At 45.6% G+C, this 15,304-nt stretch overlaps 1 protein-coding gene across 4 annotated transcripts in view; it reads right to left on the bottom strand.

The window, feature by feature from the left end:
- Window positions 1-313: 313 nt before the first annotated feature.
- The window catches only part of HORMAD2 (HORMA domain containing 2), a 61,525-nt gene continuing 46,534 nt past the window's right edge, over window positions 314-15,304 (bottom strand). Inside the window, exon 11 of one of the 4 annotated variants that reach the window (XM_048821300.2) lies at window positions 314-2,227. In XM_048821300.2, coding sequence (XP_048677257.1) covers window positions 2,123-2,227 — 105 coding nt within the window. In that variant the 3' untranslated portion in view covers window positions 314-2,122. Of the gene's footprint in view, window positions 2,228-4,138; window positions 4,561-15,304 lie in introns of those variants that run through there. The other 3 variants (XM_048821302.1, XM_075120149.1, XM_048821303.2) reach the window with 3 other exon arrangements.

The raw sequence follows: 15,304 nt of genomic DNA on the forward strand, positions 1-15,304 counted from the left end.
ACCCCTTCCCTGCCCTCATTCCAACCCCTTCCCCGAAGTCCCCACCCCAACTCTGCCCCCTCCCTGCCCCCAGGGGATGGTGCAGGAGGGGTGCGGGGTGTGGTGGGGGCTCAGGGCAGGGAGTTGAGGTGCAGGAGGTGTGCAGGGTATGGCAGGGAGCTCAGGGCAGGGAGTTGGGGTGTGGGGTGCAGGAGGGGGCTCAGGGCAAGGAGTGCAGGAGGTGTGCAGGGTGTGGCAGGGGGCTCAGGGCAGGGAGTTGGGGTGTGGGGTGCAGGGGGGTGAGCGGTGCAGCGGGGGGTCGGGGTGCAGGGTGTGGCAGGGGGCTCTGTGCAGGGGGTTGGGGTGCAGGGTGCAGCAGGGGGCAGGCAGGGAGTTGGAGTGCAGGGGGCAGGAGGAATGTGGGGTGAAGGAGAGGTGTGGGGTGCAGGAGGGGGCTCAGGGCAGGGAGTTGGGGTGTGGGGTGCAGGGGGTGAGCGGTGCAGCAGGGGGTTGGGGTGCAGGGTGTGGCAGGGGGCGGGCAGGGAGTTGGGGTGCAGGGGGCAGGAGGGGTGTGGGGTGCACGCCGCAGGGACATGGTTCCAGCCGCTTCAGGGAGCAGCGCGGGGCTCGCGGCACAACGGGATAGGCAGAGGGGCAGGGGGGAGCGCGGGGGGGGGGGGGCGCAGGGAGCTTGGCGGACCCCACGAAAGAACCCCGCGGGCCACGTGTTTGAGACCCCTGTTCTAAACCTATTGCTTATGTCTATGTGTGCTTAAATCTAATAAACTGCAGTGTTAAACAAGAGCATGTTTACTTACATTACTCCTTAATTAGACAAAATCACTAAGTTCCTCTTAATTTATTCCTTACACTGCCTAAAGTAAAATAGTTAAGTTGCCCCTGTTGGGGGTTCTGACAACCCCGGGTAACAGCTCTACATTCGAGACCTTACCCTCCCCTGATAGCTGAAAGGCAGGTGGGGTGTGAGCTATCCTACATTGACTGGCATTAGACTGTGCTCATCACTATGGTATCTGAGCCGTTAAGTGGAATCTTTGCTGTGGTGGGTCCTTGGTTCTTGTCTCCATTGCTATCCATCCTAGTCTCTCTTGCTCCCCACCATGATTATAAACTGATTTAAAACCTTTTCCCCAGAAGGTGTTTTTTTTTTTAAATCGGTATGATCAGGACTGACCTCCGCTATTACATTCCTCTCCCCCCTCTATTATCTATTCATAGATTCCAGCACCAGAAGGGACCATTGTGATCATCCTAGACTGACCTCTTGTATAACACAGGCCAGAGAACATCCCTAAATTAATGTTCAGCATTGACAATGAACTCAGGGCTGTACAAGACACAAAATACAGACTCCTTACCCCAAAGAGCACAGAAACCACTTTGTATTGCTTTGGATCCTCTTACATTTGATTTGAATTGTAACCAGGGAGGCTTTTTATCATAGGAATGTTTTAAGTGTGCTATATTTCAAAATGGTTTACATCACATAACAGCCTAAGCTTCTTGGTATGAGGTGGGGTGATGCTTTAGAAATAAATTGATCATATAACTATAGCAACACTATTTGCAGAGTCAGAAGAAATTACTCAGTGGCATAAAATGTCTAGATAATTTATTTCCACAGATAATACAGATAGATAAAAACCCTCTTTTGAAAAACAAACCAGAACTATTCTCCGGAAATGGCAGGTCTGATGCAGTTAGATACAAACACTGAACCATACGACTTGTGCTACTTGCAGACGCTGGCACCTTAGAGAGATCATCCTGAAATACTGCCATTGATGCTGGGGGCCAGGTTAGAGAGTGAGAAGGAACACAGTCAGTGTGGGAATGAAACCCAGAGAAGCTGCCCAGGAGAGATCACTGGTCCTCAGCTTTAGAGCATCCAACAAGTATCTCTAATCTACAGCGCTCTGACAGTAACTTTGTTGTTATCTCTATTCAATAAAAGGTTTAAAACCAGAAGAGAGAGAGATAATCTATGTAAAAATAGAAATATGTACACTGCCTAGAGAGTTAAATATGAAGAGAAAAGATCAGTCATCTCTAAAAGAATGCATAAGGTGTGTTATAATCCAAATCAGCACATTCTAAAATATCCTATATGCCACAGAAGCCATCAGTTCCTGCCTGCTGGAAGCAGCTGCACTGGCTCACTGACCTTCCTCTTCTTCCTTGGCCCCATCGTCTCTTCCTGGCTAAATGCAAGGTCCAGGGTGTATGTCTGCAAGAACCACCAGAAAAGGAGGTCATGCTCATAGCACAGACTGCTGGGTGGTTTCTAAGCAAAATATGAGACAAGAAAACCAAACTTCAAATCCCACATCTTACTTCAGGGATCCTTTTGGTTTGGCTAGTTCAGCCTTGCTCTCTAGAAAGGAAATCGGGCAGGGAATCAAAACTAGGGTCCTGAACAACCTGGGCTGGTTGCTTTGTGAAGGCAGGAGGCTCAGCCTCACAGAGAGGGAGCACATCTGGTAGCTCCTAGGAGCAGCATCCATTCCTCACTGCTGAAAGAAGATACAGGTACCAGAGAACTTTTCAGGGAGCTGATTAGCGTTTGGGGTAAAAACTCTTGTCACCAAATTCATCTAGCCATTCAAACAAAGAGCAGAAGGATGCAGGGCCAGTGCAAGGATGTTTTGAGCCCTAGGCAAAACTTCCACTTTGCGCCCGTCCCCCCCCCAGCCCTGCAGCAGCTCTCCACCCCCCCTCGCCCTGAGGCGCTCCCCCGCGGCAGCTCCGTGCCCCCCACTCCGCCCTGAGGCGCCCCCCTGCGGCAGCTCCCCGCCACCCCCTCCCTCGGCCCGGGGAGCTGCGTGCGGCAACTCCCCGCCCCAGCTCACCTCTGCTCCGCCTCCTCCCCAAACATGCTGCTGCTTCTCCCGCCTACCAGGCTTGCGGCACCAATCAGCTGTTTGGCGTGCACTCCTGGGCAGGAGAGAAGCAGAGTGGGGTGGCATGGTCGGGGAGGATGCAGAGCAGAGGTGAGCTGGGGCGGGGAGTGGTTCTCCTGTGCGCCTCCCCCCCCATTACTTGCTGTAGGTGGCCCTTCCCGCGCCCCCCTGCCCAGCTCACCTCCGCTCCACCGCCTCCCCAGAGCACGCTTTTGGCCATCCCCAACCACTTGGCGCCCTAGGCGACCGCCTAGTTCGCCTAGTGGTTGCACCAGCCCTGGAAGGATGGTATTCTTTATGTCTGCATGACTAAACAAAAGGCAGCTGGAAACTGGTTCTTAGCAGGAGACATAGGGTATGTCTACATTGCAGTTAAACACCTGGCAGCTAGCCCGTGTCAGCTGACTCGGGCTCGTGGGGCTCAGGCTGCAGGGCTATTACACTTCAGTGTAGACATCTGGAATGACGCTGAGGATACCTAGACACCATACATACTGGAATCAAAATACCATGGGGATTGCTGTAGACAGAGACAGACAAACCAAAAACTTCCTTACTCATTTTCAGTTGCACTAGACACTTCAGTTGTACTTTTCAGAATAATGATCTCGCTTTGCACTCTCAGCTGCTTATGTAATTGTCCCTCATTGCCGATGTAAAGTGCACTCTTTAGTAATCTAGCCCTTACTGCTAGGAACTGAAGGGATGCTCCCAATACAACACATATTCAAGGCCACTAGTTGGCATGATGTGATCATTGCAGAATTTCTCAGTCATATCATCAAGACTTTCTATCTAGCCCATGTGGCTTTGGAACAGAGATTCGTAACATGTAGGTATCTATGGTCTTTCAAACACATGAAATACACAGATTACAGGTAGCATAAAATAGTCCAAACTTTCCCCCACTCCATAATTCAGTCAGTTTTTAACTTGTTTCTCTTTCCTCCTCTTCATTACCTAGCAAAGCAGAGACACACTTGCTAACAACTTCCTTTCTTAATTCAAGAATGGAAAAAACCAGAACCACAAAGTGAGGCAGGCACGCTCTAGGCCAGCAAAACTTCCACTGAAATCAAAAGGAAGTTTTTGCATAAGAAGGGAGCAATGATAGGGTTGCCAAGTTTGGTTGGAGGTATTCCTGGAGGTTTCATCAAAATGACATAATCTTTAATTCCTGGAGACTCCAGGACAATCCTGGAGGGTTGGCAACCCTAAGCAATGAACAGATCTTGAGCTTCTTAACCCCTTACAGGTAAAGAGGAATTTTAGGCTACCCTTATGGTTATGACACATACAGAGGGAAACTATTGGGTTAGTACATTCTCCCACTAGCCAGATGATGAATCAAAGGCGAGATTCCCAGTTGGCGGTGTAGGGAGACCCTCCTTCTGTGCTGCTCTTGCCATGGCAGGAATAGGAGTCACATCACTGCTGACTGGTAGATCACAAGCGTGTTGTATTCCCTTCAGCAGAACCACAAAGCATACAGGGGGAGTCAAGTTACTTCACCCAACATTAACTCTCTGCTGATCTCTGTTGCATCTGAAGAAGTGGTTTTTTTACCTATAAAAGCTTATGCCCAAATAAATCTGTTAGTCTTTGAGGCGCCACAGGACTCCTTGTTGTCTCTGCCGATCTGCGCATCTTCTTGTTGGTCCTGAGGCAGAGCAAGCTGGTTAGTGAAACTCTTCCCACTTCTCTGATCCCACCTAGATTTCCCATGTCGCCTGGACTATTTTTAGGTGGAAGAAAATGGACAGGGAGAGGAGTGTCCATGGGAGAATCCCAATGACTCCGTGCAGCTGATTTTGTCTTTACAGAGACCAGTGCAGCTTTGTTCCCTTTCACAACAGATAGCATGGGCAGCATAAGGATCTGAGTATGGAACTATAAAGATCTTTGCAACACCCCCAGAAGACAGACAAGTATTAACCCCATCCTTTAAAATGTGGAAATTAAATCCTAGTAAGGAAAATAGAAAGAAGCATAAACTCTGGAAAATGAAGTGTAAAAATATAATTAGAAAGGCCAAAAAAGAATTTGAAGAACAGCTAGCCAAAAACTCAAAAAATAATAGCACAATTTTTTTTTTAAATACATCAGAAGCAGGAAGCCTGCTAAACAACCAGTGGGGCCACTGGACGATCGAGATGCTAAAGGAGCACTCAAAGACGATAAGGCCATTGCGGAGAAACTAAATGAATTCTTTGCGTTGGTCTTCACGGCTCAGGATGTGACGGAGAGTCCCAAATCTGAGCATTCTTTTTAGGTGACAAATCTGAGGAACTGTCCCAGATTGAGGGGTCATTAGAGACGGTTTTGGAACAAATTGATAAATTAAACAGTAATAAGTCACCAGGACCAGATGGTATCACCCAAGAGTTCTGAAGGAACTCAAATATGAAATTGCAGGACTACTAACTGTGATATGTAACCTATCATTTAAATCAGCTTCTGTACCAAATGACTGGAGGATAGCTAATGTGACACCAATTTTTTAAAAGGGCTCCAGAGCTGATCCCAGCAATTACAGGCCGGTAAGCCTGACTTCAGTACCGGCCAAACTGGTTGAAACTATAGTAAAGAACAAAATTGTCAGACACATAGATAAACATAATTTGTTGGGGAAGAGTAAACATAGTTTTTGTAAAGGGAAATCATGCCTCATCAATCTACTAGAATTCTTTGAGGGGATCAACAAGCATGTGGGCAAGTGGGATCCAGGGGATATAGTGTACTAAGATTTTCAGAAAGCCTTTGACAAGATCCCTCACCAAAGGCTCTTAAGCAAAGTAAGCTGTCATGGGATAAGAGGGAAGGTCCTCTCATGGAACTCTTTGCCAGAGGATGTTGTGAAGGCCAAGACTATAACAGGGTTCAAAAAAGAACTAGATAAATTCATGGAGGAGAGGTCCATCAGTGGCTATTAGCCAGATGGTGTCTCTAGCCTTTGTTTACCAGAAGCTTGGAATAAGCGACAGGGAAAGGATCACTTGATGATTACCTGTTCTGTTCATTCCCTCTGGGGCACCTGGCATTGACCACTGTCAAAAGACAGGATACTGGGCTAGATGGACCTTTGATCTGACCCAGTATGGCTGTTCTTATATTCATTTACCAGAGGAGGTTAAGAGTAAGATCTTGGAAAGTGCTGTGAATCTGTTGCTCACATGGGAGACTATGGGGCTGAGCTGCTTCCACTAGTCCTAAGCAACTTACTCAAGTTCATGCAGCTGGGGATAGACCCCAAGTTTCCCAGTCTCCAGATCTTAGCCTTACTACATGTCTATGCTTCTTCCCCAGAACAGAGGGGCCTAAACAGTTTAATGCAGATCCTACATAAAAGTATTTTTCTTTAACTAAAAAGTAAACTGCTCTAATAGTATGGTGAAGAGCAGGAAAGCACTACCAATGAGAAAACAAACATCAAATCCTTCTGTAGCTGGTTAGTTTTAATTATTCAGATGTCTTGGAATGCATGCACTGGAATACCTGATGGGAAAGTCAGGGATATATGAATGTTATTATTGTATTACAGCAGCTTACAGAGGCCCCAAGCTTGGTCCCACTGTGCTAGGTGCTGTATAAACTGAAGAGTGAGAGACTGTCCCTGCCCCCATAAACTTACAACAGAAATAGACAAGACAGAAAATGGGTGGAAAGGGAAAGTCTTGTTCAGCAGCAGAGCTAGGACAGAACAGAGGTCTCTAGACTCTTAGTCCAGAGTCTTATCCACTAGATTATACCACCTCCTTGAACGTAAGCAAAGGCTCTACTATGTATTAACCTGCAGAATGCAATGCATTTCAGCACTGTACTGCGTGACAAGGTTGCAATATTTCTTAGTGGAATTTTTTTTGTGTAGAACTGCAGCTAAAATATGAATCATGACATTACTAATTTCAGGCATAAAATAGGGCAGCTGGATGTAGTCTGGGAAAAGGTATTACATGAAAAATAGACTAGGGCCAGATTAAAGCCTTCTTAAAGTCAGGGGGGGCCGGGGAGATCTAGCAGCTGAGTAGCTGTGATCTGAACTACCATGCAGAGACCAGGGTTGGGGTGCCATCCCCAGCCACACACTGCAAAATGAGAGTCCAGTTCTCTACACCATTTCCTGTGAACTGGTAACATTATGTCATCTTTGCCCCCCGCATATTCTAGGGTAGTCACAGACCTGCCAAGCCCTCAATGTAAGTTAAAGCAAACCTCGGGCTCCTCTAACTTATTTTCTGCTTCCCATAGCCCCCTGTGGATTATGGGAAGGAGAAAATAACTAGAGAACAGCGACATTCAGCCACACCCCCTCTTTTCCCTGGCCTGCCTGCATGCTAGGGGCTGAGAGTGTGGCTGGCACAGAGCCACCCTGTTTCATGCCAGCAGGGAAGTCCCTTACCCCGGAGTCCCAAAGTGTTCAAATCCAGGGAAGTGATTTACGGTCATCCCCTGGTAAATTAAAGAGCATATCAATGGATGCTAAGGAGAGTCATGCCCCGTCACCTAAGCCTGGAGGACAGCATCTACAACACAGGTCCCGGAAGGTGTAAAACAGCAGGATGATCCTCAGGGATCTGTCATAACAGCAGATAATTTCCAAGGGGGGAAATAATCTCAAAAGTCTTTTAATTAAAGTAAGCTGGTCAAAGTGCTATACATTCTGTGTAATCAGCCGCAATTTATCCTGATTCACTGGAGCTGGAGTGCTCAGCCCTTCTGAAAATTCCCAAGGAACCCCAAATCAATGGCCACTTTAATCTCTCTCGCTACCTCACCTCTACAACGGGGGTAATTCTTATCTGCCTCACAGACAGGGATTAATCCATGCTTGCAAAGTGCAGTCAGAGCGCTGGATGGAAGATGCTACGGAAGCAAAAAGTGGTACTGCAAGGCTCAATTCTGATCTATACCAGTTTACCCTGATGTGTCTTCACTGCCTTAGGTTCTCCTGACTTATACCAGCATGGATGGAGAATCAGGTTTATTAGTTTTTTAAACCTATTCACGCAGGGCAGAGGCGGCAGAATGAAAGCCTGTCATTGCAGCGTTCCTATGGAAACTTGCCATCCTCATGTCCCCAGTAAATTATGCCAAGACGTCACTGTCTAGAAGTGACTCTTCTTTTTTCCCTTGCTCATTGTGGTGAAAACACTATCATGAAACACGAGTTCCTCTTCCACAGGCTGGGAAGCTCACAGACCTTATCTCTACCTTGAGGTTTCTCTTGTGCCTTTTAAGGGACTAAGGAACAGAATGTTCAAATGTAAAAAAGAAAAACAGGTTCAAAAGAAAAAAGTTCCAGATCCTCTCTACTCCCTCACCCAAGCCCTGATGGGTCTCCCAAAGGCACATGGAGCTGCATTAATAATAATACCTACCTCTTATTTACCATTGTTGTTTGCAGTGGTGTTGTAGCCATATTGGTCCCAATATATCAGAGCCTAACAGACCTGAAGAAGAGCTCCGTATAGCTCTAAACGAAAGCTTCTCTCTTTCACCAGCAGAAGTTGGTCCAATAAAAGATTACCTCACCCACTTGTGTCTCCGGCTCTTACCTAGCATTTTTCATCTGTAGATCATTAGTACATCTGATTGCAAGATTGGGGCCCAGCTTTATGGTATGCTCGCCTCTTAGAATCATAGAAGATTAGGACTGGAAGAGACCTCAGGAGATCATCTAGTCCAACCCCCTGCTCAAAGCAGGACCAACACCAACTAAATCATTCTTGCTTTATCAAACTTCCATGCTGACCCACTGATGAACATTCTTCATGGCAACTTCCCTACTCAGCCCACAGGGGATATCAAAGTTAATGATGAATCAGTCATTCTTAACTTTTGAGGGTTCCTCCAGAGGGGGTTTGGGAGCCAGTGGCCAGCATGTATACCATGAACATCTTGTGGAGACAGTGCTGCTATGGGGGCTGACAGCCTGTGGCAGAAGCTCTGCGCATCCATGTGGATGTCCTTCTGGCAGATCTCAGGAGATCTGAAGGTATCAGATCTAAATCCCACCAGCTCTACCTGGGAGCAAACCTCACTTCCCATTGTACAGACCACTAGGACACTCTTTCTTGCACCATAGACAGGACTTAACTAAGGTTAAGATTCTGTCATGGGTATATTAGTAGAAGTCAGGGTCAGGTCACAGGAAATAAAAATTCACAGATGCCTGCAACCTGTCCCTGGTATTTACTAAAAATACCATGGGGAGTGGGGGGGACAAATACAGCACTGCCAGGGACTTGCAGCTGCTCCAGCCCCGCCACTGCTCCTGCAGTAGGAGCCGACTCAACCCTGGCTGCTGGTCTTGCAGGCTGCCAGCCACTGTTCTGGTGGTCCAGGGTGATGGCCAGCTGTTCCGGTGGCCCTGGGGACCACTGCTCCTGCTCCAGCAGCACTGGGGCTGGCTGCCAGCAGCGGCTCTAGCCATCAGCTCATGCCCCAGGGGCTGACAGCCACTGCTCCAGTCCCAGTGGTGCTGACTCAACCCCAGCCACTGCTTCAGCCCTGCCCCAGAGGTCCCAGAAAGTCACAGAATCCATGCCCTCCATAACAGAATCCTACCCTTAGCAATAACTCATGCAGGGAATGAATGGCCCTATCCAAGACACAGCTAAGAATCTGATGAGAACCAAGAGAAGCAGCCAGGAATTTCCTGACCTTACAGTGTTGTCTCGTTCCTCCCAGAATGGCCTAAGCTAACAGGAAGGGAAGGAAGGCAAACTCGGCTTTGAATTTCTCTTTGCACTGATTGGGTGCATGTAACCCGAGCTGTATTGGAAGAGAGATGTTCTGGGAAATTCTCATCAGATACAGCATTGTGTTGATAAGAGGACTAGAGATAAGCTTTTTTTGCAAATGTTTAAGATAATGACGTTACTACAAAAAATGTTCTTCCATCACTCAGCTGAGATGCTGCAGCAGGAAATTTTCACCTTGCAATGGCTTTCTGTCCCCCAACTCTTTAAAAACTGTTTTCGGTGGGAAGATCATAGGACACAGACATCAAGGACATTATACAAGCCCGATCCAGGCAAAGGCCCATCTGTATTAGTGGGACTCAACATAAGCACAAAAATCTGCTTTCACAGATATAACTGTAAGATCACAGCCTTAGTCACTAACAGGATGCTATCATTCTGTCTGATGGACATGGATGCTCCTCCTTATACTGTCCCATCAATGAAAGGCTGCATTCCCACTGGCTTCAATAAGGAGTTAGTCCCTCAGGCAATCAGAAACAAGTGAATTTGAAATTAAAAGTTGAATAGTTTTCAAATTACAAAGGCATAGTGCAATTTTAAAATTAACCTATTTTTGTTTGCCCAAGTTTGTATTTGATTTGTTACTCCCCTTTTAACTGTTAGCAGAGACTTCCCAGAAACAGCAGCAACCACTGTCTGCTGGGAAACGGAAACATTTCTTAAGACTAGGTGGCAGAATTAAACAACGTTTAAAAAAATTAGGCCTTCATTTTGTTTGCTAAAACTCCTCGGGTCACTAGGAACCATTCCAAGGCCCCAAGGCACAGCTTGCCATATGAGAGAAAAACATGTGGAGATGTACACTCGGCAACCTTGTACTCACCTTCTAATGAAATCTCAGTCCAAGTGGTAGATGTATATTTGGTTGGATGGCTCTGATCTATCCTGCAAAAAGTTTGCTAGGGCCTTATTAGTAGTAGATTACAGTAGGGCTTTGTCAGGGTTCCCTCCACACTCTGAACTCTAGGGTACAGATGTGGGGACCCGCACGAAACCCCCCCTAAGCTTATTTCTACCAGCTTAGGTTAAAAACTTCCCTAAGGCACAAATCCTTCCTTGTCCTTGGATGAGTACTGCTGCCACCACCAAGTGAGCTAGAAAAAGATTCAGAAAAAGGACCACCCTTTGGAGTTCCTGTTTCCCCAAAATATTTCCCCAAGCCCGTTCACCCTTTCCTGGGGAGGCTTGAGAATAATCTACCAACCAGATAGGTAAACAAGGCAAGCATAGACCAGACCCTTGGGTTTTTAGGACACTAAAAACCAATCAGGTTCTTAAAAACAGAACTTTATTATAAAAACAAAATAAAAGCAGCACCTCTGTAAAATCAGGATGGAAGGTAATTTTACAGAGTAATCAGATTCAAAACACAGAGGATTCCCCTCTAGGCAAAACTTCAACGTTACAAAAAAAAGGGATAAACCTCCCTCTTAGCACAGGGAAAATTCACAAGCTAAAACAAAAGATAATCTAATGCATTTCCTTGCTATTACTTACTATTTCTGTAAGTTTAGATGTATCATTCAGTAGGAGCTGGATTACTTGCTTGGTCTCTCTCTTTGTCTCCGGAGAGAACACACAAGCCCAAACCAAAAACAATCCCCCACAGATCTGAAAGTACCTTCTCCCCTTATTGGTTCTTTTGGTCAGGTGCCAACCAGGTTATTTGAGCTTCTTAACCCTTTACAGGTAAAGGAGGCATTTTATGCTACCCTTAGCTGTATGTTTATGACAGGCTTCAATGAAGCAAACAAGATCAGGGCCTCATTGTGCTAGGCACTGTACAACCACATTGTAAGAGACAGTCTCTGCCTCACAGAGTTTATAATATAAATAAACAAGACAGAAAAAGCATGGAATGGGAAACAGTGGCATAGAGAGCTGACACGACGTGCCCAGGTCACACAGCAGGCCTGGAACAGCAACCAGGCCTTGAGTCCCTGTCCAGTGCCCTAACTGTTAGGACAGTGGTTCTCAAACAATGGGGCAGGCCTCCAAAGGGAGGTGCAGGAATGTGTCAAAGGAGATGCCAGCTGTGTGCCCCTTTTTTTTTTCTTAAGAGCTCCAGCTGTGAGTCCTGGGTGGCTGGGGCTTGTACAGAAGGACTGTGCAAACCAGGAAGGTGGGGATAAAGAGGACAGCTGGAGCCCTGCCATCCGGCTTGGGCTTTCCTTCCCCTCCCTCAGTCCCTCACTGGGAGGTGGTGGGGCTCCGGCTTCCCTGGGTTGGCAGCAGCAGCAGCGCAGAAATAAGGGTGGCAATGGGGCGCTAAATCTGCTGTGAAAAGTGATACTGACAAATATCACTTTTCACATTGCCACTCTTACTTCTGTGCTGCTGTTGGCACATGCTGCCTTCAGAGCTGGGTGCCCGGCCAGCAGCTGCTGTTCCACTCTGCCTTCAGAGCTGGGGGTTGGTATATGTCCTTGTGGGGGTTGGAGGGTAAACAACTGTAGACACAAAGAAGGGGGCCCCGATCAAATATTTTGAGAACCACTGAGTTAGGGTATACCTACACTGAAATAAAAGACCTGCAGACCAGCTGTGGCTGGCCTGGGTCAGCTGACTCAAGCTTGCGGCGTTCAGACTGCAGGGCTACAAAATTGCTGTATAGACATTCAGGCTCAGGCTAGAAGCTCTGAGACCCTCCCTGCTCATAGGGCCTCAGAACCCAGGCTCCAGCCCAAGCCTGAATATCTACATTGCTATTTTTAGCCCCAGAGCCCAAGCCCTGTGAGACTCAGTACCACAGTTTTACAGCAACAGAAACATACCCTAACGGCCTGATCTGCTGAATGCCTCTTAAAAGCTGTTGAGCACTCTGTTGGAATTGAAAGTACCAAGCATTTTTCAGGATGAAGCCTTCAGTCTCCACAAAAGACACAAACAATAAGACAGAGCCTTGAACTTTCTGAACTTCCATTCAAGAAAGATTAGGTGTTAAACATTTAATATCAAACACACAAATGTTTCTGTCGTAATATCTTTATCTTCCTACCCCAAGATATTGCCACCAATATGCTCTATAGATAAAAAACTTCAAAGAAACACGAGCACAGAGAGCAGTCTACTAAAATCTTCAAAAACACACCTTAATTTAACTGCAAGATCCCATTTCCATTAGCAGGTGTCTATATATGAAAACACTAGGTAGAAACTCTATATCTTACCCCACTCAAAGGTTGGTATCTACTAGAACAGCAGTGGAGAGGAGCATGACATCAAAATATAGCATTGTGGACTAGATCCTCAGCTGATGTAAGTCAGCATAGCTCTATTAAAGTCAACGGAACTAGGCTAACGTGCACCAGGTGAGGATATGGTCCCATTTGTCTAACGCTGGAGGATTAAGTAGGAAGACAGCTTTGGTTGGAAGCAGCAAGTTCTTGTTTAAATCCAAGCCTGTTCAATCATTGAAAAATATAGACGCAGTATGAAAAGTAAGTGAAGGGGCTTCTGCTTTAGATTCAATATGTGTAAAAGTCCTTCTGTAAGCTTATCTTTAAGGCCTTCATTAAAAAGTGTATTTATAATCAGAAAAGTCCATCTTTTTGCTCTGTGTTTGTACAGTACCTAGCACAATGGGATCCTGGTCAACAACTGGGGCTCCTAGAGATTATCGTAATGCAAATAATAAATAAAACAAAACAACAATAACTAATAATAACAATGGTCTTTTCTTTTTCGACAGATCTGCACCCTGTATGTCTCCCTATTGACAAAAATAAGACTTTAATACTTTCTAATCCTGCTTTCCCTTTACAGCTATGGGAGGGGGAGCTGGAATCCATCCCTATGAAGAGCTCATCTACAGATCAATGAATTCAGCTTTCAGTACTTCTCACTTGCTTTTTATGAGCCCAATTTAAGCCTTAATAGGGCAGCTCAGTTGCACATTGTTACTTGTATGTGAATGTCCACTTTTCAATTGCACAAGCTTTTGACTTGGTGATGATGCACAAGACAGACAGAACGAAGCAGCTCGACTCAGATCCCAGGGTGAGTTTGTAGGACTGGCAGTTAAAAAAATAACAGCACTCTGGCCAAGATTTTCAAAAGCAACTGGTGATTTTGGGAACCTCTATTTTTGGGTGTTCAACTTGTGACATTTTAAAGAGGCCTCATCTACTAAGGATGGGTGCTCAGCACTTTTTGAATACCCAGTCCTTACAAGATGTCTCAAGTTGGACACCCAAATATTGAGGTTTCCAGAATCATGTCAGTCACTTTTGAAAATCTTGGTCTCAACTTTTAACTTGTAAAATTTGATCTGCAGTCACTGAGGGAAATCAGGAACCCTACAATACCATGTTTATGGTCACATTTATGGGCCTGGTTTATACTAAAACCCTCTCTACACCATTCTGGCAGTGTCCTTAAGGTAGGTGTACATTATATTTATAGGCCCCTTTGCATTCTCAGAGCAGTGTAAAGGGGTATTAATGTAAATGAGAATCAGGTCATCAGAGAATAACCACAATAAAGACCTCAGGATTTCTTCTACAAGAGAACTCATCCGAAAACATTTACCTGATTGTAAAAAATAATCTGTAATAAGAGACTACTAATTCTAGGAAGCTGTCTACAAAACAGGATGCCTTCATTCACTCACCAATCATTATGTCTGATAAAATGATTGTGTCTGCTCATATCACCTACACTTGACCACATCTGGCAATTCTTAACCCACAAACTTCACTCAATACTCTGGCTTCCTGATTCAAGTGGAATCTATACTGGTCATTTGGTTTGCCTCCTTTCTACTCACACATTAAGAAGGGAAAGTCCCTTTGGTATGGAAAATAATGATGAATTCAAATTAGCAATGGCTTTATCAGGACAATCTGCTTCTTCTGACTAGTGACCTGATTTCATTTTCCCCGAAATTGACCTAAAAACAAAAAATTGGCCAACTTCTAATCTTCCATGATGAATTTTTTGCCAATAAAAATGTTACTGAAGAGTCAATAAAGTGAAGAAACCCTTTGTTAAGCAGATTAGTGCAGTGCAGGTGGATTTGAGGGGTGAATATTCTTTAGATGTGTTCAATGGGTAGAGTGACTCCTCTGTTTTTTCAATCACCAACGTTGTGGTTCCAAGCACCACCTTCACAATTCCTCGCCAACACCATTGCATGCAGACTAAAGTGCATCACACTGCATGAGGTATGTGTCTGATGCTATGAATAGAACATGATGTCACACTAAGGATGTCAGAGCATGATTCAGTAGGACAAAATGAGTTACCAACAAAAAGGCTCCTGTTTTCACACTGATGATGGAATAAACAACAATCAGAAGGAAACTGGAGGCTGTACTTCAGAGAAAGATGTGGTTAAAGTTTGATAAAGATAAACCTGGGCAGAGATCTTCATCTTTGAGAGACAAACTGATGGCAAATGTTTCAGACAGGGACACTTTAGCTGCTGAAAGGCAAAGCTCTCTTGGTAGCACATTCTTATCTCTGAGTTAGAGAGTCATGGGTTCAAATTCCCACACTTTGAATGAGATGTTAAGCTGAGGTCTCCACTTGATGTGTGGGTGAAAGATGGACATCCCATGGTCCATTATGATCAGAATATGCTCGTGGAGCACTTCTTGTATCACTCAAACTAACTCACTGTGTAAGGGCTTGGTC

This window comes from Caretta caretta, chromosome 15, assembly GCF_965140235.1.
Source record: "Caretta caretta isolate rCarCar2 chromosome 15, rCarCar1.hap1, whole genome shotgun sequence".
Taxonomy (NCBI): Eukaryota; Metazoa; Chordata; order Testudines; family Cheloniidae; genus Caretta; species Caretta caretta.